The sequence below is a fragment of the Ochotona curzoniae genome, unplaced genomic scaffold (assembly GCF_017591425.1).
Source record: "Ochotona curzoniae isolate NIBS_2020 unplaced genomic scaffold, NIBS_Ocur_1.0 contig_2404, whole genome shotgun sequence".
NCBI lineage: Eukaryota > Metazoa > Chordata > Mammalia > Lagomorpha > Ochotonidae > Ochotona > Ochotona curzoniae.
In genome coordinates, this window is record NW_024465451.1 from 6074186 (window position 1) to 6098036 (window position 23851).

The 23851-nt window shown below is 40.6% G+C and overlaps 1 protein-coding gene across 1 annotated transcript in view; it reads left to right on the forward strand.

Moving 5' to 3' along the window:
- The first annotated feature begins 382 nt into the window (after positions 1-382).
- AGO3 (argonaute RISC catalytic component 3) overlaps positions 383-23851 on the forward strand; it is a 103113-nt gene continuing 79644 nt past the window's right edge. Inside the window, exons 1-2 of the mRNA XM_040974199.1 lie at positions 383-735; positions 15964-16135. Coding sequence (XP_040830133.1) covers positions 717-735; positions 15964-16135 — 191 coding nt within the window. The 5' untranslated portion in view covers positions 383-716. The remainder of the gene's footprint in view (positions 736-15963; positions 16136-23851) is intronic.

Sequence of the window (23851 nt, forward strand, 5' to 3'; positions counted from 1 at the left end):
CCAAACTACCGTACCCGCCCCCTTTTTAAAAAACTGAGGGATGCCTGCGGGCTTAGACATCAGTCTCGCAGGTCACTTGGCCGCCCGTGAGGCGGCCGGCTCCTCGGCGGGCGTGGCGGGAGGGTGGCCCCGCAGCTGCAGGCAAAGGGCTTCAGTCGGCCGGGCAAGGCGGCATCCAGGTGGGCAGGCGAGCCTCAGGTCAGCTCGGGGCCGCCGCATCGCCTCAGCCCGGGAGGCGACCTCCCGAGGGCAGCGCGTCCGCACCCGGACACACCCTCGGAGGCGTCCTCCGCGCCGTCCGCTTCCCCGTACCGCTCGGGTCCCGGAGGCGAGGCGAGGCGTGGACGTGGGGCGAGGCGGGCAGCGGAACTGACGCCGGCGGGCTTCCGGGGCGGCCCCCGCGGAGGTCGGCAGCTGCCCGCAGTTGTGGAGGGGCGGTGGGAGCGTCGGCGGCTGCGGGCGACGCCAGTTCCGGACGGGGCTCCTCTCAGCTGTCCAGAAGCGTCTCCTGCCTCGCATCTAGCCCCGGGCCGCCTTCCGACAGCGGCTGTTCCGACTGACAACCTAAGGAGTGCGGGCGCTGAGGGGAAGCCGTCGCCGCCCCCGCCTCGGGGCCGAGGAAGGGTGCCTGTGGCGCCGCGTCGCCCAGCTGCGCCGCCTCCTAGCCCTCAGTGGCGGCCCGGTTCTCGCTGGAAGCACTCCCCCCAGCTCCATGAATGGAAATCGGCTCCGCAGGTGAGTGAGTCAGAGCCTCCGGGCAGACTGGGGACCGATGTCCCTCCACTGCCCTAGCCGAGGTGCGCCAGGTGAGCGCGGGGCCGGTGTCTCCTGTGCAATCCCTCCGGGGCCGCCGAGTTGGCGGCTGCGCTTGGAGCATTTGAGAGCGGGGCTCGGTGACTCCTTAAGTCCACAGAGACTTTCCTCTGGGCTCCAGAAGGCTTGGCCATAGCGGTCACTGTTCAAGCTGACAGTTGATCGGCATGCGTGTCCCGTCCCCGGCGTCCCCTTACGTGCCCCTGAAGGTGGTTGGCAGGGCGCAGTGGGATGACCTGGGAGAGTTGGGTTTGCAGTTGAGTGCAGCCGCCAGCGCAAGGTGGCATTGCAGGCATCCACGGTTTCCCTGCCGCTGTGGGCGGCAGCACCAAGGGGAGTTTGCCAGGAGCCTGGGTCGCTGCTTGTGTGAGGACACGGAGCTTAAAATTGCTGACAGGATGTTTTCCCCCTTCAGTTCTCCATTACCTGGAGATGCGCTTATCATATTGTCAGAAATTGGAATTTTAGGAAAACTGCTTTCTCTCCCAGGGGGAAAGCCGGCACTCTGGAGGGAAAATTGTAACAAGGGTGTTCCTTTTAAAAAGCAAAAAGCACTCTCCAAGGTTCTAAAGTAACTAATTAGGAGTATAAAGGAGGTATTACATAACGGTTTGTTTACCAAATGATCACGCTTTGGGATGCCAGTTTTACATGCATGCTTCATCCAGATGATAGGTTTATAAATTAATGTTCAGAAGAGTATCTTGAATTTCACGTTTCTTTTTTGCCAATTTGAGAAGTACCTGCATACTTACATAAAAGGAACCAGTGACATAAAGACACATGAAGCGCTTTTATGAATAGGTCATGTAGTACTAGTGGCAAAAGGTTGTAGTGGGACTGGGAGAGCTTGTTGTAACTTTGAATAAATGGAGTTTTCTTCATATCTTCTTGAGAAGAGAAAATTTGTTCTGGCTTCTCACTCATTTATTGTTGATTTGCTCCTGAGCCTGTGTACCTCTCTTGATTTGAAATTTTCTTCTGCAGTATTGGTTTTACCGTGCATGAAATGTGATTGGGGCCTAGAGCAGATTTTTCCATGACTGTCCAGTTGTCAAGCCTTTAGAAAAAAATGAAAGTTAAACACTATTAATTTTCCTAAAACTTTTTAATATTAAAGCATTTTTGTCGTGTTTTCCGTTTTTTTTTTTTATTTGTATGAAATTTTGCACAAATAACATGGCAACATCTTGGGAGACACTGCTGTCAAACCACCTACATGACTGGCTGAGCCTTCTAGAAATGACTCTGAAAATAAGTTTTGCCTCTTTTTTGGGGGGGAGGGGGAATGTCCCCTTGCTAAAATAGGTATCCATATAGCTATCCCAGAAAACAGAGTCAGGTTGATTAGCCATATGCTCCACCATCCTGAAATGTAAACTTTATTCTTCAGTGCAGTTTATATGTTATCCACTGCATAATCTGATAAGGAAGATAAGCTTTGGTGTGGCTCAAGAGTACCTTTTTTTTTGTTTTTGAAACTTATGTGTAACTGCTTTCACAAATGGAAAATTCTTAGCATACTGAACAAAAACATATAGCTAACTTACTTTTAAAAAAGGTTTATTTTTACAGAGAAGAGAGACAGAGACATCTTATATCTACCACTTCACTCCCTGAATGACCACAGTGGCTGGAGCTGAGAGAGCTTCTTCTGGGTCTCCCATGCCAGTGCAGGGTCCCAGGTTGCAGGTTTTGGGCTGTCCTCCATAGCTTTACCAGACCACAGAGAGCTGATTAGGAAATGGAGAATCTGGGACTCAAACCAGCACCCATATGGAATGCTGAATATCACAGGCCGAGAATTAACCTGCTATGTTATGGTACCGGCCTCACCAAAACTTTTAAATCTGGAATTTGACAGATACATATTTAGTGTAAAATTTTTTAGATGTAAATGTGTTCTAATAGGATGTTGGTTAGTATTAAATCTTGGTGGCTTTTGGTGTGTGGAAATTTTCAGATATGATAATAGGATATTTTAAATTGTAGTTGTTACATTGATACATAGAAAAGTATTTAGCACATTGGGGGACTTTAGATACAAGTACCATGTAATTGTTTCCTTGTTTATTTGAAAAACAGAGTTACAGAGAGAAAGCGAGAGAGAGGTTTTCTCCAGGCTAGTTGACTCCCATATGGCTGCAACAGGCAGAGTTGAATCAGGGCAAAACCAGGGATCTGCAGCTCCATCTGTCTCCCACACCGGCAATAGGCCTCAGGCTCTTGGACCATCTTTTTTCGTTTGTTTGTTTTCTTTTTTCTTGGACCATCTTGTACTGCTTTCCTAGGCACCTGAGCAGGGAGCTGGATCAGAGAAGGAGCTGCTGGGACTCTAACTGGTGCTTACAGTGGGGGGATCCTGTTACCCAGGCCATGGCTTAACAGTGAGCCACAACATGGAGCCCCATGTGATGTGTTTTGGTAATCATTTCTGACTAAAAGTTAATTCTTGTGTGTTCTTCCGTTTGAAATATTTTAAATGATTTTTTGAAAGATGTACTTGTGGGGGGCCTGGTACGATAGCTTTAGTGTTAACATCTTCGCCTTTTATGCACCGGAATCCCATATGGGTGCTGGATCTAATCCCAGTGGCCCTACTTCCCCATGGTCTTACATCCAGCTCCCTGCCTGTGGCCTGGGAAAGCAGTCAAGGATGGTCCAAAGCCTTGGGACCCTGCACCCACGTGGGAGACCTGGAGGAAGAGCTCTTGACTCCTGGCTTCAGATTGGCTCAGCTCCAGTTATTGCGGCCACTTGGGGAGTGAACCATAGGATGGAAGATCTTCCTCTCTGTTTCTCCTCCTCTCTGTATATCTGATTTTCCAATAAAAAATAAAATACACATAAAAAAAAAAGATGTACTTGTGGGGGCCCTGTGCAAAGCCTAGTGGGTAAAGTCCTCACCTTGAACATGCCGGGATCCCATATGGGCACTGGTTCTAATCCCAGTGGCCGTACTTCCCATCCAGCTCCCTGCCTGAGGCCTGGGAAAGCAGTCAAGGACGGCCCAAAGCCTGGGACCCTGCACCCATGTGGGAGACATGAAAGAACTCCTGATTCCTGACTTCAGATTGACTCAGCTCCAGCCATTGCAGCCACTTGTAGTCAATCAGCGTGTAAATCTTTTTTTTTAAATATTTATTTTTTGTAATTGCAAAGTCATGTATACAGAAAGGAGGAGAGACAGAGAGGAAGATGTTCGGTCCGATGATTCACTCCCCAAGTGACAGCAGGATTAGCAACAGCAGAAATGTTCTTGGAGATGCGTGTCTACATAACTTTTCTAGAACCATACTGTTAAATAAGGTTAAATAAGACTGGTTAAGGATGGAAGGAGTTATGTTTAATAAAAAAAAGACAATATTTTTGCTCTAAATTAATGAAAGAATTGATTTGACATTTGATGCTTGAAAAAGATAAAAATGTTTATTTGGAAGAGATCTTCCATCTGCTGGTTGCTCCATAAATGGTAGCAATGGCTGGGACTAGACCAGGCTGATACCTGAAGGCTGGAACGCCTTCTGGGACTTCCAGGATCTGAAGTGAAGCAATTACATTCCAATGGAGAGTCCTGTGGAATGCTGGTGTGGCAGGCAGTGGCTTAACCCACTGTGCCATATTGGCCCCTTTGATAGTTGTTTCACACATGGTCATACAAAAGTAAATTAGACAGTTTCTTTAAGGTTTGTTTTATTTTTGTTTGAAAGGCAGAGTTACAGATCTCCTGATTTAGTTCCGAAATGACTGCAACAGCCAGAGCTGAGCCAATCCAAAGTTAGGTGCCAAGAGCTTTTTCTGAGTCTTCCACATGGGTGCAGAGGTCTAAGGGCTTGAGTCTTCTTCCACTGCTTTCCTAGACCATAAACAGGGAGCTTGGTTGAAAGTGGAGCAGCTTTACCCAATACTATGTCAATTAATTCCATAATGTTGTATATTGATACTGAGGTTTTGTTGGGGCTTTTAACTGACCGGATCTTTACTCTGTTAGCCCTATCTTCAGACTAGAGAAGGTCTCCCCAAGAGGCCACTGAACTTATCTGGACAATAAGACGCTGGACTTTATGCTAGATATGTGTTTGCAAGGAACGAATCTCAACTGAACTTGAACTGTGGTTATGCAACAAGGTGGAGGAATCCACCATGGGGGGAGGGGTATGGGAGGGGTGGGGGGAATCCCCAGTGCCTATAAAACTGTATCACATAATACAATGTTAACAACAATAAAAAAAAAAAAAAAGAAAGTGGAGCAGCTGAGACTTGAACTAGCACCCATGTGGGATGCTGGCACTGCAGGTAGGGGTCTAGCCTACTATCCATGGCTCCAGCCTCAATTTTATCATTGGAAAGGCAGATTTACAGAGAGAAGGAGAGACAGAGAAAAATTCATCCACTGGTTAACTCCCAAGTGTCTGCAACAGCCAGAGCTGAGCCAATCCAAAGCCAGGAGCTTCTGGGTCGTCTTTGCTGGCACAGGGTCTCAAGGCCTTGGGTCTTTCACTCTGCTTTCCCAGGCCGTAAGCAGGGAGCTGGATGGTAAGTGGAACAGTCCCAAATGGGCTCCTGATGCTTACAAGGCGAGGATTAAACTACTAGAGTATTGCACTGGGCCTAGTTTTTAAAATACTTATTTATTTTTATTTGAAAGGCAAATTCACAGAGAACAGGAGAATCGAATTGAGATCTTCCAGCCATGAGTTCAGTTCCCAAATGGCTGCAATGGCTGGAGCTGAGGTGTCTTGAAGCCAGGAGCTTCTTCCAGGTCTCCCACATGGGTGCAGAGTCCCAAGGATTTGAGCCATTCTCAACTGCTTTCATAGGCATAAGCAGGAAGTTGGATTACAAGTGGAGCAGTCAGGGCTAGAACTGGCATCCATATGGGATGCCAGCACTGCAGATAGATGAGTTGATGTTGAGACACTGCGCCAACCTCCTTTTCCAGTCATGTCTGTAGTCATGTTTCAGTATAGTTGTATTACAGCTTGCATTTCTTTAATATCAACTGAAAAGGTCATTTGGGATCAAGTTTCAAAAGGATAGAAATTTCTTGTGTGGGAAACTAGAAGTATTGAATGAAATGGAGAAGTTTTTGTTTCATAATGCTGAAATATACATAGCATATGTTTATTATTTAAAATAATCACTAGCCATTTTAGGAAATGTCTATTGTTAATTTTTTTGTTTGTTTTTATATTAAGGGAAAAATGTCACATACTGCTTTGCCTTGTGGGCTTGAATTTTGAGAATAGTGAAATTTTTCTGCTGAGTTATTTCTTACAATTTTACTTGTGCTGCTCTGGAGTGATCATTGTAAACTTTTTTTTTTTTTTTGCAGTTGCCACTTGTGACTGACAGACTTAAAGTGTGCCAGACTATTTTGATTTTTTTTTGTCAGTGATGGAACACCCTGGGAAACACCAGGGACAAAAAAATTTATTCCTCCTGTAAACAAAGAGCTAAAAGTGAAGAAAAGAAAAAGCACATATGTAACTTTTAAATATAATTTGATTGATGTGACAAAGACATTTAAAACATCACCCTTCATTCCATCACCCTGATATAACCATTCGTTACATTTTAAACCTAAAGAAATGTTAATTGTTTTTTTCAAAAACTAAGTTATTTTGGAAATCAGTAAAATGAGGAGGTATTTAGAAACTACTTTCTTTTGCTTTTTTGGAGAACTTTATAGATAATACATTGATAATCTAGAATTACTTTTTATTACTTTGTGTTTTCCAAAGGGAACACTGCGTTTGTATGTGTAAGCCTGGCCCGACAGCATGTGGAGAAGCCTGGGGCCCTGCAAAGGGGACATTTCCTGGAAGAATACTCTTTTGTATATGGAAAAACCCTGGCTCAGAGTCGATATCCTGCCAACTTGTCATAAGCTGTTGAATTATAGTTGAATACCATTTGGGGTTGTAACAGAATCATCTAGTTTCACATTGGAGTCCATGTTCTTAAAATATTTATGGGTTTACATAAAAAACAAATATAAAACCATTGTTTTAGCCTTACAAAACACAGTCTCTTATGGTACTTATATCTTAAAAAGTAATGTATTCAATTTATGGCAGCTATTTCATAAGGAAAAAAAGGCCAAAGTGATAGCTTTGTTTTCAAGGATATAAAAGTGAAAAGATTATTTTAAAACATCAGTATCCTTTCTTGTCCTGTTTAGTCTCAGAATGTAGGGATGAACAGTCTCCACCAGACAGTCCTACTTGCTAATTCAGTTGTCTAGGATACTCAATAGGCCCTCATTCTTGGCTTATTAACAAAACAGATATGAGAAAGAATCATGTGTGGTTTTTCAACCATAATGGTTATGCTGTTAGGACTCATGAACAACCTTTCTGTATTTAGAGCTTCTGTGGTTTTCTGTCATTATCTGTGTTAATATTAATGACTTTTCTGGCTAATCATGGCTGAAAGGGAAAAAAAAGCTGAGCTTTAGCAAAACCTTGTCACACAACTGATGGTTTCTAAATGGGGACTTTTGGTGGTTACAATAAAAAAATTATGTGCACTTCAGTATCATAATGAAATATTCAGTTTGATGAAATATTCCAGAATAATTCTGTTTTACATTAGCCAGTTACTTAATGCACTTCCTAGTTGTTAAAATCCTAGAAAATTTTTAAAATTATTAAATATAGGTGAAATGTTTTTAGATTTTTCATTTGCAAAGAATTTTTGCAAAAATATTCTTAATATAGGATTATGTAATACCATTTTTGAGTCATTACTAATCCTTGATATTTAAAATTATTTAAAAATCTTCGAACAATGCAAGAGATACATAGTGTTTCTCTAGATTTTCAAAATGGTAGAAGGGAGACTGGCATTGTGATAGAGTGGGTTTAGCTGCTGTCTGTGACAGCATGTTGCTGTCTGCTTCCCGTATGACACTCATTCGTGTCCAAGCTGCCCCACTTATAATCCAGCATCTTTGCTGATGTGCCTGGGAAGGCAATGGAGGATGGCCCAGATGCTTGGGGTGCTACCACCTGTGTGAAAGACCCAAGTGAAGCTCCTGGCTTCTAGCTTTGGTCTGACTAGGCTGGTGGGGCTATTTGGAGAGTGAACCAACGGGTGAAGATCTCCGTCTCTCCTTTTCTCTGTAACTGTTTTGAATAAATAAATAAATTTTTTAAAAAATAAATAAATAAAAATGATTTAAGACTAGATTACAAAATGAGCTACTTTAGGCAATGCCCACTTTTTATTATTTATGTTAATTTATAAGTATTTAATATTTATGAAATTTTAGTTAGTTGATAGTAGCCAGTTTAAGTATAGCTGCTTACAGAAAAGTTTGAGCTGGAGAGAAATTCTAAACAGTGCTTTGTATTTTATATGTAATTAAACTTCTGGTTCTAGTGATCAGTGTACATATTTGTTTTTTGTTTTGTTTTTTTTTAAGGGTTTATTTCTTTTCATTGATAAAGCAGATATACTGAGAGAAGGAAATACAGAGAGAAAGATCTTCCAAGAGAAGGAAATACAGAGAAAAGCATCTTGTGTCCTCTGGTTCACTCTCCAAGTGGCCACAATGGCTGGAGTTGAAGTGATCCAAAGCCAGGAAACAGAAACTTGCTCCCAGTCTCTCACGTGGGTACAGGGTCCCAAGGCTTTGGACCATCCCCTACTGCCCTCCCATGTCACAAACGGGGAGCTGGATGGAAAGTAGAGCAGCCGGGATTAGGACTGGCACCCCTGTGGGAGTCTGGGCATGCAAGGTGAGGATTTAACTCTAGCCCATCCTGAGGGTCCCATCCATATTTGTTAAGCAGCAGTATGTTTCATTGGAAGTATCCATTTGTTGATAAAATTGCTTAATCTACTTGTAACTGTGGAGTTCTGCTCATTACTAATTCATTAATTTTGCTTTAATCAGCTTGAATAAAAAGCAGAAGGCAAAATAATTATTATGGAGGAAAGAATTGGCACTATGAAATAGTGTTTAAAAATGTGGGTTTTGGAGACAGATTCTGGTTCTTAAATTAACTGAGATATATTAATGAGTTAGTAAATTTAATTGTAGCAAATAAATTATTTTGGTGAGATATGCTATAGGTATATAGGGGCAGAGAAGAGTATATGAGAAACCCCTACCATTTGTTTATTTTACCTTTTTGAAAAAAAATTTCAAACTTTCTTTTTGTTACATCGTCCTAGTCCACTGGCTTACTTTCCAGGTGTCCAATGTGCCAGGAGTCAGAACGCCAGCCTGAAATAGACGTCAGGAATCCAGCCCCAGGGACCATTACCTCTGCATCTCAGGATCTGTGTTAGCAGGAAGCTGGAATGGAATGCAGGCATCCTGGTGTGGGATGTGGGCGTCTAGATTGCTAGGCAAACACCTACACTATGTACTCTGTTTACATTTTTACTTGTCATTATTTTATTTGAAAGGCAGAGAGAGAAAGATCTTCCATCCACTGCTTCACTCCCCACATGCCCACAACAGCTAAGGTGAAGCCAGGCTGGAGCCAGAAGGCCCATCTTTCCTTGAGGTTGCAGGGAACCAACCAGCTATGTGATTCATCATTGCTGCCTCTGAGCATGCACGTTTACAAGAAACTGGAATCGCAAGTGGAGCCAGAACTGTAGCCCAGATACTCCAGTATAAGGGCATGTTCCCAGTCAGCATGTTAACTGCTGCCCCAAATGCCCCTGCCAGGTTATTTTGAAATGTAGACACAGTGCTATTATCATAGCAAAAATAATCTAAGCAGTACTTTCTATTAAATACCTAGTCATTGTTTAAATTTCTACTTATCATCTTCAAATACACTTTAGCAGTTTTCCGTTTTTCCCCATGTTTTAAGAAAAAAAAAATGTTTTTATTTGAAAGGCATTGCTACAACGGAGAGAGAAGGAGAAACCAATCTTACATCCACTAGTCACTCAATGGCCAGAGTTGGGCCAGTCCTAACTCAGAAGCCAGGAGGTTCATCTGGATCTCGCATGTCGGGGGCAGCCCCGAGGACTTAGGCCCTCTTCCACTGCTTTTCCAGGCTGCTCGCAGGAAGCTGGATCAGAAGTGGGGCCACCAGGACTCAAACTAGCAGCCCTATGGGATGCCAGTGCTGTGACACCAGCCCCAATTTTTTTGACTCAGGAGTCAAATAAATTTTAAACCTTGTGCTCAACTGATATGTTTTTCCAGTGTGTGTTAATCTATGAATTTCTTCTTTTTGTCATTTATAAGTTGTTTATTCTTTTGAAGTTTCTCAGTTTGGGTTTTACTGATTCCATCTTCACAATGCAGCATGTTCTGGAGTTTCTCTGTAAACTGCTAGTGAATATAAGGCTTGTTGAGGTTCAGGCCATTTGCTTTGAACTTCAGTTGAGTTTTTGACCTATGTGCCTCACTGAAATTGTTTCTATTAAGATCACTGAAGACTTCCCTGAATCCAACAGTCGTTTCCTGGATCTTCGTTTGACATTTTAGCCTCATCCGATTTTGTTACTGTATTCCTGAAACAGTATTTTTAAATTGGTTTTTCGGATACCCCTCCCTCTAGGTCCTCCTCCAATCATGTTGGCCATTACTTTCCTCATTCTTTTGCTTCATTCTCTAAACGCTAGAAGTGTCTCAGGGTTTAGTGTTCTTCTGTATCCGTGTCTTGTTCTGAGTGATCTCCCCTAAGCAAGGGGCTTTAAACGCTATTTACATGCTGAGCGTCCCTGCGTTTGTGTCTCCAGCCTGTACCTCTCCTGTGAACTCCTCCACACCAGTCTAATTGTCTGTTAGAAACCTGTGTTTATAGAGATTTCAAATTTAACATATCTTAAAAACCTTGTTGAATTCCTGCTCAAGTCTGATGCTCTCACTGAGTCTTTCCTATCTCAGGAAATGACACTTTCAGTTTTTTCAGCTATGTAGACCAAAAAGCCTTGAGAACCCTCTCATACTAACATCTAGTCACTAGCAGTTTCTTTCAGGCCTACTTTGTAATATTTTGTCACAACCACTTTGTTACTTTAGTCCTAGTCAACTTTATGTTTTGTCTGTACTGCCAAATAACCTGCTAACTGGACTTTCTGCTAGTTCTTACGTGTTTAATATTTCATAGAGCAGCTAGAGTGATCCTCTAAAATTTTTTTAAAACTTTAATTTAATTGGGTGTTTGAAAGGCAGAGAAATAAGAAGATAAAGATCTACTTGTGCATTCCTTAAGTGCCTGCAACAATTAGGGCTGAGCTAGGCAGTAACCTGAAGCCAGAAACAAACTGTGTGAGTTGGGCCCCATGGTAGCCTAGCAGCTAAAGTCCTTGCCTTGTGTGTGCTGGGATCCCATACCAGTGCTGGTTCTAATCCTGGTGGCCCCACTTCCCATCCAGCTCCCTGTTATGGCCTGGGAAAGCAGTCGAGTACAGCCCACGTGGGAGACCTGGAGGAGGCTCCTGGATCCTGGCTTTGGATTGGCTCAGCTCTGGCTGTGGCGGTCACTTGGGGAGTGAGTCATTGTCTTCTTCTTTGTCTCTCCTCCTCTCTGTATATTGGCCTTTCCAATAAAAAAAAAATAAATCTTTAAAAAAAATGTGTGTGGCAGGGACTTAACTAGTTGAGCCATGACTGCTGCCTCCGGGGGTGCAGACTAACAATAATCAGGATTAGAAGTGGAGGTGAAACTCGAACCCAAGCACTTTGTTGTAGGATACAGGCATCCAGAATTGTGTTTTAAGCATTGCATTGAACACCTACTTCCCCTTAAAAAAAAAAGTCAGGTTGTAATACTTATTGATTTAGTTCCCAGAAAACTTTGAGGACTGATAGTTCCTGACTTTAAGACTTACTTACTAATAAGCTATAATCATCAAGACAGTATAGTTTTGTTGAACCAATAGGTAAACAGATCAGTGGAACAGAATAGAGTTCTACCATGGTGGGTAAAAATATGAGTTCTGCTAGTTATGAAATTTTAGGCAGGTTCCCCATCTGTAAAATGAAATTTTTTTTGAAGATTAGGTGTCTGCCGTTGTCCCTACCTGCAATGTCAAGATGCACTTAAATAACGGAATGATGGACTTCTGACTGTTTCATGAAGGACCATGCTATTGTAATAATATAGGAATAATATAGGGGAAACCAGCTGGGGGAGGGGATTTGAGGCGGTGGTAAGAAAAATCCCAGAGCCTATGGAACTGTATCGTTAAAAAAAAGAAGAAAAGAAAAGAAAGATTTCTTTTATTTGAAAGTCAGGGATACCAGAGAGAGAGAAAGGAAAAAGGAGAAATGGAGGGAGACAGAGAGATCCTCCATCTGATGATTTACTCCCTAGGTGGCCTCAATGACTAGTGCTGGACCAGGTTAAAGCCAGGAGCCAGGGGCTTCTTATGGATCTCAGACATGGGTGGCAGGGTGGCAGGGTCCCAAACACATGGGCCATTTTCTGCTACTCTTTCCCAGGCCATGAGCAGGGAGCTGGATTAGAAATAGAAAAACTGGGACACAAACCAGCATCCATATGAGATGCTAGCATTGCAGGCAGCAGTTTTATCTGATGTAGTATAACTCTGGTCTCATGATTATTTTCAAGTGTACAGCTCAGTTTTGCTAAGTACATCCACATCATTCTTCAACAGATCCCCTAAATTCTTACCTTACAAAATTGAAGCTATATCCATTGAACAATTTAACACTTGTTCCTTACCTCTGCTGGCAACCATACTTCTACTTTCTGTCTTTTACTAAATTGACTAGAAACTTTATATAAATGGAATGACACAGTGTTTGTTTGTTTTTCCATTGATTTGTTTTACTCAGCATGTTGTATCTTAGGTTTAATTCATGTTGTAACCTGTATCAGAATCTCCTTTTAACACTGAATAATAATCCATTGTGTGTGTATACTACATTTTATTTATTTTTTTTAAGATTTATTTTATTTTTATTGCAAAGTCTGATGTACAGAGAGCAGGAGAGACAGAGAGGAAGATCTTCCATCCGATGATTCACTCCCCAAGTGACCACAACGGCTGGTGCTGAGCCGATCCAAAGCCTGGAGCCAGGAGCTTCTTCCGGGTCTCCCACGTGGGTGCAGGGTCCCAAGGCTTTGGGCTGTCCTCGACTGCTTTTCCAGGCCACAAGCAGGAAACTGGATGGGAAGTGGGGCTGCTGGAATTAGAACCGGCACCCGTATGGGATCCTGGGAGTGCAAGGTGAGGACTTTAACCGCTACGCTATCGCACCAGGCCCTACATTTTATTTATCAGTGTATATTTAGGTTGCTTTTACCTATTTATAGTTATAATTGTGCTGTGAGCACTCATGCACCAATATTTCCCTTTTTCAGTTCTTTCTGTATATACTCACAAATAGAATTATAGATCATAAGTCAGTCTTTCTCAGGGGTCTCTCTAGTGGGGACCAGGACTTGAGGTGTGATGGCCACGCCCAGAAAAATTGGGACGCAGGGGATGCAGAGGCAAGAGGCAAAGGCATACTTTATTGAATTTTTCTGGGCAACTTATACCAATTTTGCAGGGCAAGCAGGTAGAGAAAAGTTACTCATTAACTAAACAATATCATACAAGCTATTCAAATTGTGGATCATAAGGGATTAGGGGAACAATCACCAGGTCTCAGGCAGCAGGATAAGTAAACGTGAGTTACAGGAACCAATAGCAATAAACAAACAGATCTAACTAGAAATGGAAACTAACAGAACTTTGTACTCAGTGACGTTCAGGCCACAGTCACTAAAGGAAGAGGAAGACGATAATGAAGATGTTTCGTGCCTCCCCAGGCACGCTTTGTCAACAAATCTCAGCAGAAAGTCTGCCTTCTGCAAAATTCTCAGTCTGCTGAGAACGTGTGAGATTTGGGGTCCGTTGGACATTTGGTGGTCTGGGTCAGCAGGCAGTTTACACAATTAATAAACCTCACAAGTCTTAATTTTTTTGAGAAGTCACCATGCTATTTTTCAAAGCTGCTGTATCATTTCATATTCCCATCAGCAAAGGACTTTTTATACTTCCTTCTCTCTTTCTTATTTATTTATTAGTAGTAGTAGTGTGATAGTATTTTACTTTGAGATATAGAGAGACAAAAAACAGAGAGGTCTTTCATTTCTTGGTTACTTCCCGAAAGCATGTGGAAACTTGGGGTGGGATCAGGTTTCTCATGTGAGTGGCAGAAACCCAACTACTTCAGCAGTCACCACCAGCCCCTATATCAACAGGAAACTGGAATTGGAAGTGGAGCAGGTACTCAAACCCAGGCCCTTTGACAGGGGATGTGGCCGTCCCAGGCAGTGTCTGAACTGCTGTGCCAAACACCCGTCCCCAGATTGTCCATACTTTTGTGTTTCAGTAAGTCATATCTCTTGGAATTTATCTGCTTAAAATTCATTAACATAATGAAATTGGTATCTATAATGAAATTTTTTCACTTCTGATATTGGTTATTTAAAGCCTTTTTCTCCTTTTTAAAGCCAACAGTGTTCTATGATTTTTTTTTTCCTTATAGAATAAATAACTTTTCTTCAAGAAGGTTTTTGATTTCAGGCCTGGTGTGGTGGCCTAGCAGCTAAAGTCCTCACCTTGTACGTGCCGGGATCCCATATGGGCGGCAGTTCGTATCCTAGCGAACCCACTTCCCATCCAGTTCCCTGCTTGTGGCCTGGAAAAGCAGTCGGGGACAACCCCAAGCCTTGGGACCCTGCACCCACGTGACCTGGAGGAAGCTCCTGGCTCCGGGCTTTGGATCGGCTCAGCACCGGCCGTTGCGCTCACTTGGGGAGTGAATCATCGGATGGAAGATCTTCCTCTCTCTCTCTCCTCCTCTATGTATATCTGACTTTGCAATAAAAATAAACCTTAAAAAAAAAAAAAGCAAGTTTTTGATTTTGATTTCTTCAGTGACACATTGGTCGTTCAGTAGCATGTTATTTAACTTCATGATGTAAATTTTCTATTTTTCTTCCTATTGATTTTGTTTTGTGGCTTTTCACTTAAAGAGATGTATAGTAACTGTATGATAGAAACTGTCGTATCCAGATATGAAGATAAAATGCAGTATTCAACTCTACTTCCAAATTAAAGATGGACTGCCAGTGAAACTGTTAAATATATATCTTAACAATAGGATGCTGGACTCTTTGCCATTGTCCATACCTGCAGTGTCAGGATACACTTAAATTACAGAATGATGGGCTTATGTCTGTTTATGAAGGACTATACTGCTATAATAATATAAGGGAAATCAGTGGGTGGGGGAGGATTTGAGGAGATGGGAAGGGAAATCCCAGAGTTTATGGAACTGTATCATAAAGTCATCAAAGTAAAATATTTTAAAATGGCAGGAGAAAAGATTCTAAAAGGTAAGAGTTGAGGAAATTAGGTACAGAAGAAAACAATGTATGCCGAGTAGTGGTTGGAGTGCCAGTGACAGCAATGTTAGTTGGTGCACTAGTGAAGACAGTGCTTGAGATGCCTGCGTCCAGTATCAGAGTACCTAGGTTCAAACCTCTATGCCACTGCCACCTTCAACCCCAGCTTCCTGCTAACGTATGCCCTTGAAGGCAGCAGGTGGTGGCTCAAGCACTGAATCCGTGCCACCCACAGGAAACACCCACATGGAGCTCTAGTCAACTTTGGATATTGCAGGCTTTTGTTGAGTGATTAAACAGACAGGAATTCATCTGTTTGTCTGACCCCGTGTGTTTCAAACATATGAAATCAGTCAATAGAAATTTGAAGATATAAAGAAAGCTAAAAATAAATTTTGAAAAGTAGCAATGTTGCCTAGAGCTCATCAGTTTTATCTTTTCAAATAATTGCGTTTTTGCTTAACTGATTGTGGTTTTCATTGTATATCACTTTTTATCTTGTTAATTTTTGTTCTTTATTTTGGTGTTGATCTTGCGCTCTTTGACTCATCATGCTTACCTGGGTTTGATTTCCCCTATCTTTTTCTCTTGCAGAAATTTATACATTTTAAAATTTTTAATGAAAAAAGGAAGTTGGGATGAAGGAAGATAAAGTACTAAATGTGTTTAAGTTGAAATTTGTCATCTTTCAGTAGTAGGCTTTAGACACTAGTATCTGTGCTTAGAGTTTTAATATGCTCTAGTTGAAAAGATTATTAAGTGTGGTTTATAATAGTGTGACTCTTTTTGTTTTCCTTGGCAGGACCTGTTGGGGCCCAGCCCCTACTCATGGTGCCCAGAAGACCCGGCTATGGCACCATGGGCAAACCCATTAAACTGCTAGCTAACTGTTTTCAAGTTGAAATCCCAAAGATCGATGTCTACCTCTATGAGGTAGATATTAAACCAGACAAGTGTCCTAGGAGAGTGAACAGGTAAGAGTGGTGAATCCGGCCGCATCTTTGACCGTTTGTCTTTGCTATAGTTATTGCGTTATATTTACTTTGTATCTCTGAATAATGTGACAGCACATAACAGTGTGACCAAGAACATGTGGTAATTTGTTTTTAAACTGATTCCTTCAGACACATGGTAGTGGGGAAAATCTGCAAACAGCCTTGAAATTATAACATTGTAGCATGAGCTCACTTAGTTTCTCTGTGATAATAGAAAGGACCCAAGTCATTTTTTATATACTTTGAAACAAAGTTGAGCATCCTGAGCATATCTTTTTCCTTGCTCTTGGGTGGTACATCTGTTTCTTTGTTCTCCCCACCCCACCTTAGCTGCTACTCTCGTATTTCCTTTAAGGTGATGATGATCATGGTAGACTATGATGCTGATTGTCATTCTTTGTGATCTTGTCCTCAACTCCTGAGTGTTTTTTATTGTTACGTAGAAGTTGTTATATATTCATGTAGTAAGTTTCTCTCCCCTCCCCCAAGTGACACATTTGTAACTGGTGGTGGTTTAGATAATACAGAAAATAGAAGAGAAATTTATGAAGTAACATATATATTCTGATTTTTAGAAAGACATTAAAAAAAAGAACAAAGTGGTATTCAGTATAGCATTTGGGCTTGTGTTAATCCCAGACTTTTCCTATTTGATCAGTATTTTTCCCACACTTTATTTGGAAGGCAGAAAGAGACAGAGACTGAGCACTGCTTAACCATTGTTTTGCTCCTTAAATGCCTATGATAATCAGGGCTAGACTAGGTCTAGATCTTCCACATGGGTGGCAGAGACCCAACTAGTTGAGCCACTGTCTCCTGTATTCCAGGACACACCTTACCAGAAAGCTGGATTTGAAGTGAGAATCTGCATCCCAGACCAGGAATTTTGATATGAGATGTGAAAATTCCAAGTATCAACTTATTCCTGAGCCATATGTCTACCCTTTAGATAGCTATTATTAAGGGGCTCCATTTAAGACAGATGCAGGCATTTGGCCTACTGGTTAAGATGTGCTGGATCCACTGTTGGAGCGCCTGGATTCAGTACCACCTCCAGCTACTGATGGATTGAGTTCCCAATTCCTTGCTTTGACCAACTGAAATACGTAAATGGTTCTTATCATTTAGTAAAAGATCATTGAAAAAAATATGAAGGCCTAGTAATGTTTTCTTGGATTTAATAGCATAATTGTTAACATCTGTTATACTTGAGATTGAAGCACTATGAAATTTTGTGGTAATATGTTTGAAAAGCAGGAATAACTATTTGAATGCTATATTTAAAGTATCATAAAGAGTTCTGTAAAAGGTCAAGAAAAACTGTTAAAATTCAAGGAACCTTTGAAGAGTAGTCTAATCCAGTATCTCCTTTATAAAGAAAATAGCAGACCCAGCATGGTAGCCTACTTGCTAAAGTCATCCCCTCACACAGCCAGAGCAGCTGAACACAATCTGGTGCCCATATGGGATACTGGCAAATGCAAGGTGAGGACTTCAGCCACTAGGCTACTGCATTGAGCTCTAAAGACATATTTTTTACTTGAGTCAGATGGTAGCTTATTTTTCTGTGACCCACAGTACTTCATATACATTTCTATTACAATATTTATAGTACATTGTGGTAATTTATTGTGCCTCCTTCTCCCCAATATATACCTTCATGAAAAGGAATGTTCTTTTTCATAATTTGTAGCCATGGTCTCAGTCCAGTGATTAACACAGAATACACAGTACAATGAACTTTAAAAGTAAATAGAATGAGTATGACGATAGAAGGAAGTGAAGAGAACTAGGTAAGTGGATTAAGCCACTGCTTGGAATGCCAATATCCCATGTTGGAGAGCTGGTTTGACTCCTGAGTCCCCTGCTTCTGATCCAGCTTCTTGCTAATGTGTCTGGGAAGGCAGTGGGTGGTGGCTTACGTACTGGGATTCTGTCTCTCATACAGGAGACCCTTATGAATGTGTAGGTTTGTGGTTTGAACCTGGCCCAGGCCTATCTGTTGGGGGCATTTGCAGAAGAAACCCAGGAGGTAGAAGATCTCTGTTTTTCCTTCTCTCTCTGTCACTCTGCTTTTCAAATAAATAAAAATTTTTAAGATGAGTACTGGGTTTGTGAATCTTAGGAAAGCACTTACCTGTTGGGATGTCTAATGTAGCTCTTTCTGAGCTGGACTGCTTATTGCTACCTCTCCAGCTTACCTGTGTGAAAGAATTAATTGTTATCCTTGCAATACATAGTGGAGAATTATTATGTGTTGCTGAATAGGAGAATTATATTACAACAATGTCAGCAAACAAAATCGCTTGAAACAAAATGGTTTAGAATCGAGGAATGGTGGTCAACTGAAGCATGAAGTATGCCCTTTAAGATGTCTTTAATATTTCTGATCTTATGAAGGACTAATATAGTGACAGCAATTTAGGTGAAAAAGAACTGAATTGTTCATTATATTTGTTTTTTCTCCTACCTGTTTATTTTTGGTGGACTTTAGGAGGTTAAGGGAGAATTTGTGTTTCATATATGTGTATATAAAGTTTTGTAACATAATTTCACAGGCTCAGTATATTGCATTTGAGATAAATATATTTAATAATGAAGTGTGGTATATTTTGGATTTCACTTGTGATTTTGTTGACATTTGGTCTTTAGAATATTTTGTTTTCTAGCATGTGTAATTTAGATGTTTTCAAGTGGAAAGTTCTCTTGTATTTTCTACTTGAGTTTTGATAGGAACTATCAGAGTTGGGACACTTAGGAAAAGCGTAAGTCAGCTTGATGTAGTCATTCCCCAGAATAAGTGTGGGGTTTAGCTCCAGGACACCCTGTAGATACCAAATTCTTAGATGTTCAGTTCTTTTATATAAAATGACATAGTATCTTAATATAACCTCCATATACTTCAAATCATCTCTAGATTACATATAGTATCTAGCACAATTTAAATAGCTATTGTTCTGTATTTTTTAGAGAGTGATGATAAGAAAAAGGTATTCATGTGTCCAGTGCATACAGGATTTTTTCCTGAAGGTTTTTAATCCATAGTTGGTTAAATCTACAAATGTAGACCCATGGATAAGAGAGCATCAATCATATGTTTAATAATATTTTCTTGATTTAATGTCAATATCTGCAGAACTTATTTCCTTTATTTTTTTCAAACAGGCTTGTATTATGTAACTATTCAGTTAAAACAGTTTGTGGCCTTCCAAAATTGGCAATTCAGGTGCTTTACTTCAACAACTAGAATTGTAGAAATTAGAAAGAACTAGGTAAAATTTTACAATTCCTTTTGAGTAAAACTTTGAGTACCAAAATGAAGCAGTTCAGAAAAATGTAATTTGTGCCAAATATTAGAACTGTGAGAAATTTTTTTATTAGTGTACAAGCTTTTGTCATTGTTTTCTGTATAGTCATGGTGATTGTATTCTAGCAACTTATAATATTTGGATCACCATGAGTGATGTTTCTCTTGTCCAAATGCCACATGAGCAAATATTTGGCATTGAGCATAATAATGGAGTATGTATTACAGTGATGTGTGTTTCCACTTTAGTCAGAAGAGTTTTCTTGGACAAATTATCAGAAAATGTTTTGAATCATTTTTTGAGTCAGCCTCTATATGGATTTACTCTAGATTTTATGCCTGCTGCTTTTTTTTGTCTTTTGATCACACGATCACACGCCACTTTTTAGTGGAGAGATCCTTTTATTTTTTTTCCCTATTAAGTGCTTTTGATTGCAAATGATAATTTGGTAAAAAATTATGTTACTAAGCAGATTTCCAATGTTATTCTTTTAGGATTTTTTTTTTTTTTTTTTTACTGAGTGAATGATCTCAAAGCCAAGTGTTTTTTTTTTTTTTTTTTTTTTTATTGTTGCTTACATTGTATTATGTAGTACAGTTTTATAGGCGCTGGGGATTCCCTCCACCCCTCCCATACCCCTCCCCCCATGGTGGATTCCTCCACCTTGTTGCATAACCATAGTTCAAGTTCAGTTGAGATTCATTGCTTGCAAACACATGCCTAGCATAAAGTTCAGCGTCTTATTGTCAATAGTTTTTGAAACTATTCTGTCATAGAACATAAATTTGTATCTTAAGATTTTATGCTAATTTATTTACTGCTAAATATACATGGGGTTAAAACCATCAGAATGTTAGTGATTTATACAAAATCATTAAATGATGGAATAGATACTGGTGAAAAAGTTATATGGACCACATGATTATAACTACAAATCTATTTTATACATCAATAAATATTTTTAGGGAATTTTGAAATAGTTGGTGATAGGTTGAGAGATCTTGCTGCAATGACCAGGCCCCAGAGTGAAACCGGGAGCCTGGAACTTCAATTGGGTTTCTCACTTGGGTAGCAGGGGCACAAGTACTCATGCTGTCTCATGCTGCTTTCCCAGGCACATTAGCAGGGAGCTGGATCAGAAGTGGACAGCTAAGACTAAAACCTTGCTCCAAAATGGGATTCCAGTGCTGTAGGTGGTGGCTTAACTTGCTGTGCCATAATGCCAACCAACCCCAATAAAAAAATCTTCTACCAAAAGTAATTTAAATCTAAGACAGCATTTACATTATGGTAATTTTTACTATTATTGCTGTTACATTTCTATAATGATTAATAGCATAGTGCATAATCATGTAATACTAAAGATTGGATTTTAAAAAGGGAAGAAATCTAAGTAAGTACTATTGTGGCTTTTTAAATGGGAATCTTAGATCAGCAGAATATTTGAAAAAGATCTATGCTGCATTAGGAATATTGTTGGTACAGTGTTACTTCATAATTGCTGAAGTATATTTCTATAATTATGACATATAATTTCTATAATTATATAATTTGTATAATTATGAGATAAAAAATAGTATCACACATTTGCTCCTTTATCCAGTTACTATTACACTAGTTTTCCATTTGATCCCTGAGACCATTTTCCTAAAATTGAAGTCGAAACACTGAATAACTTGCATTAACAAGTTAGTGAAGAATGAGGCTAAAAGCTCATGTCTACTTATTTATTTCTTACCTGCTTCGCCGCATATTTAAAAGTTTTTCAAGTTTGCACTTTCCCAATTCTAACTTTGTTCATAATACAGTAATACTTTTGCTGCTATAGAAGATAAATTAACTGGGTATGTTATTGTTGCAGAGTTGTCTCTCAGGTTTCTATGCCTGGCTGATAAACTACCCTTTGCCCTAGTATCTTCTTAGATAAGGAATAAGAACGTGGGATCCGTGCAGTCGTGTGGTGAGTTAAGCATCTGCCTGCAATGCTAACATCCCATGTGTATGCCAGTTGGAGTCCAGCTGCTCCATTTCTGATCCTGCTCCCTGCTTATGGCCTGAGAAAGCATCAGAGGCTGATCCAAGTCCGTGGGCCCTTACACGTAGGTGGGACCCCAAAGAAGCTCCTGGGCTCTTAGCTTTAGACCTGCCCAACTCTAGCCATTGCAGCCATTTGGGGAGTGAACCAACAAATGGAAAATTTCTTTTTTTCTCTCTGTTTCCTTCTGTCTCTTTCCAATAAAATTTTTGAAAAAAAACTTAAAAAAAAACACAAAAAACAAAACATGCAATGCCAAGATTTGTCATTTTGTTGATTTGCATACTCAAAGTTCACTAAAATTTTAAATGTGTCGGATAATGTCGTTATCTCAGCTAGGAGATTAGAGTGAAGGCATGCAGTGATAACCACTGATCTTCTGAAAGTTTGCTCACCTTGTAGCTGAGTGATAAAATTGTCCAGTATATTACAGAGTTCTATTGCCATCCCCCTAAGGCTCTGAAGTAAATTATCATCAAATATATTCATAAAAATGTTTGTGTATCTAATGTGCTCATCTATAGTTTTTCATTAGTTGTTATTCACTTATTTAATTTGACTGTCAGAGAGGATTGCAGAGATTATCCAGTTCAGTCTTAAACTTACGTCCTTCCAGGGCTGGTGTTGTGGCATAGTGGGTAAAGCTGCCATCAGTATCACAAATGACTTGAAAGAAGCCCCTGCCTTCTGGTTGAAGCTGTCTGGGGAATGAACCAGCAGGTGGAAAAATCTCTCTCCCTCTCTCTGTGTAATTCTTCCAGATAAAGTTTTTACAGTCTTAAGCATAACGCTTACATTCCCTGACATTGGTCACATAGCAGCTCCTGAATTATTCTAGGAAGAATGAACTCAGGTTCTCTCTAAGGCATACATTTTTCTATAAGGCATACACAATAATTTTTTTCTGTATACTTTTTAATAACTGGCTGTTAGAAAACTCAGAAGGCTTTGCTTGAAATTATAGTTCCCTATATTTTTGAAACTATTTTATCATTTTAAAAGATTTATTTAAAAAAAAATTTATTTGAAAGAGACAAAGAGGAGAGACAGCGTGAGAGATAGAGAGATGTTGATTCTGCTGGTTTTACTCCCCAAATGGCTAGAATAGCCAGAGCTGAGCTGATCCAATGCCAAGAGCCAGGAGCTTCTTCCTTGTCTGCCATGTTGCTATATGGGCCCAATAACTTGGACCATCATTCTCTATCTTCCCAAGTACACCAGCAGGAAGCTGGACTGGAAATGTAGCATCTGGTACTCAAACCAGCAGCTAAATGGGATGCCAGCATTGCAGACAATTGCTTAGACTGCTTTGCCAACTACACCAGCCCACTAGTTTTATCCTGAATACATGATAGATTTTCTACTGAATTCTTCATAGCAATCCATAAAAGTGGCTGAAGATTTCCATAATTTCTGTTGATTCTCTCCTATTCCAGGCTAAAAGTTACACACACAAAGAAAGAATGTTTCATCACTGGTTCATTCCCTGATGTCCAGAACAGCCAGAGCTGAACCAATCTGAAGCCAGGAGTTTCCTTTGAGTCTCCTGTGTTGATTCAGGGTCCCAAGTAGCTGAGCCATCTTTTGCTGCTTTCCCAGGCACAGTAACAGGGAACTGGATCAGAAGTGGAACAGCCAGGACATGAAATCACCCGTTAATGACACTGGTGCCACAGTCAGAGTATGCCCTAACACCAAGCCCTTCTGATCCAATATTCTGATAATGCACCTGAGGTGTGGCAGATGAAAGCTCAGTTACTTGGGTTCAACCATGCATATAAGAGACCAGAGTTCTTGTTTCCTGGCTCTAGCTTGATCTAGCCCGGGCTACTGTAGGAATTTGAAAAGTCTCTTGCCTTTCAAAATTTTTGTTTGTATACAAATGGACATGGACATATAAAACATGGACATTTTGGTAGAAATTACTTGTAAAAGCTAAACTACCAGTGAATTAATATCTTGACTAGACTATAACATCTTCAGTAAAGCAGAAAGACTGGAATACCAAAGAAAAATGGGCAAAGAGGGGTCTATTGCTGGGAGCATGTATGGCCCATATGGTGTGCCCATTCAAGTTCCCAGCCGTTTTGCTTCTGATTCAGCTTCCTGCTAATGCACTTAGGAAGGCAGCTGATGAGAGTTCCGTTATTTGGGCCCTAGCACCCATGTAAGAGATCCAGATGAAGTTCCCTGGCTCCTAGCTTCAGCTTTACTCCGCCCCAACTGCTGCAGCCATCTGCAGAGAGAACCCAGGGATGAAGGATCTCTTTCTTACCCTCTATTTGTCACTCTGCATTTCAAAAAAAAGTAAATGTTCTTGAAAATATTTTTAAGTATTAAGATAAATCTAAA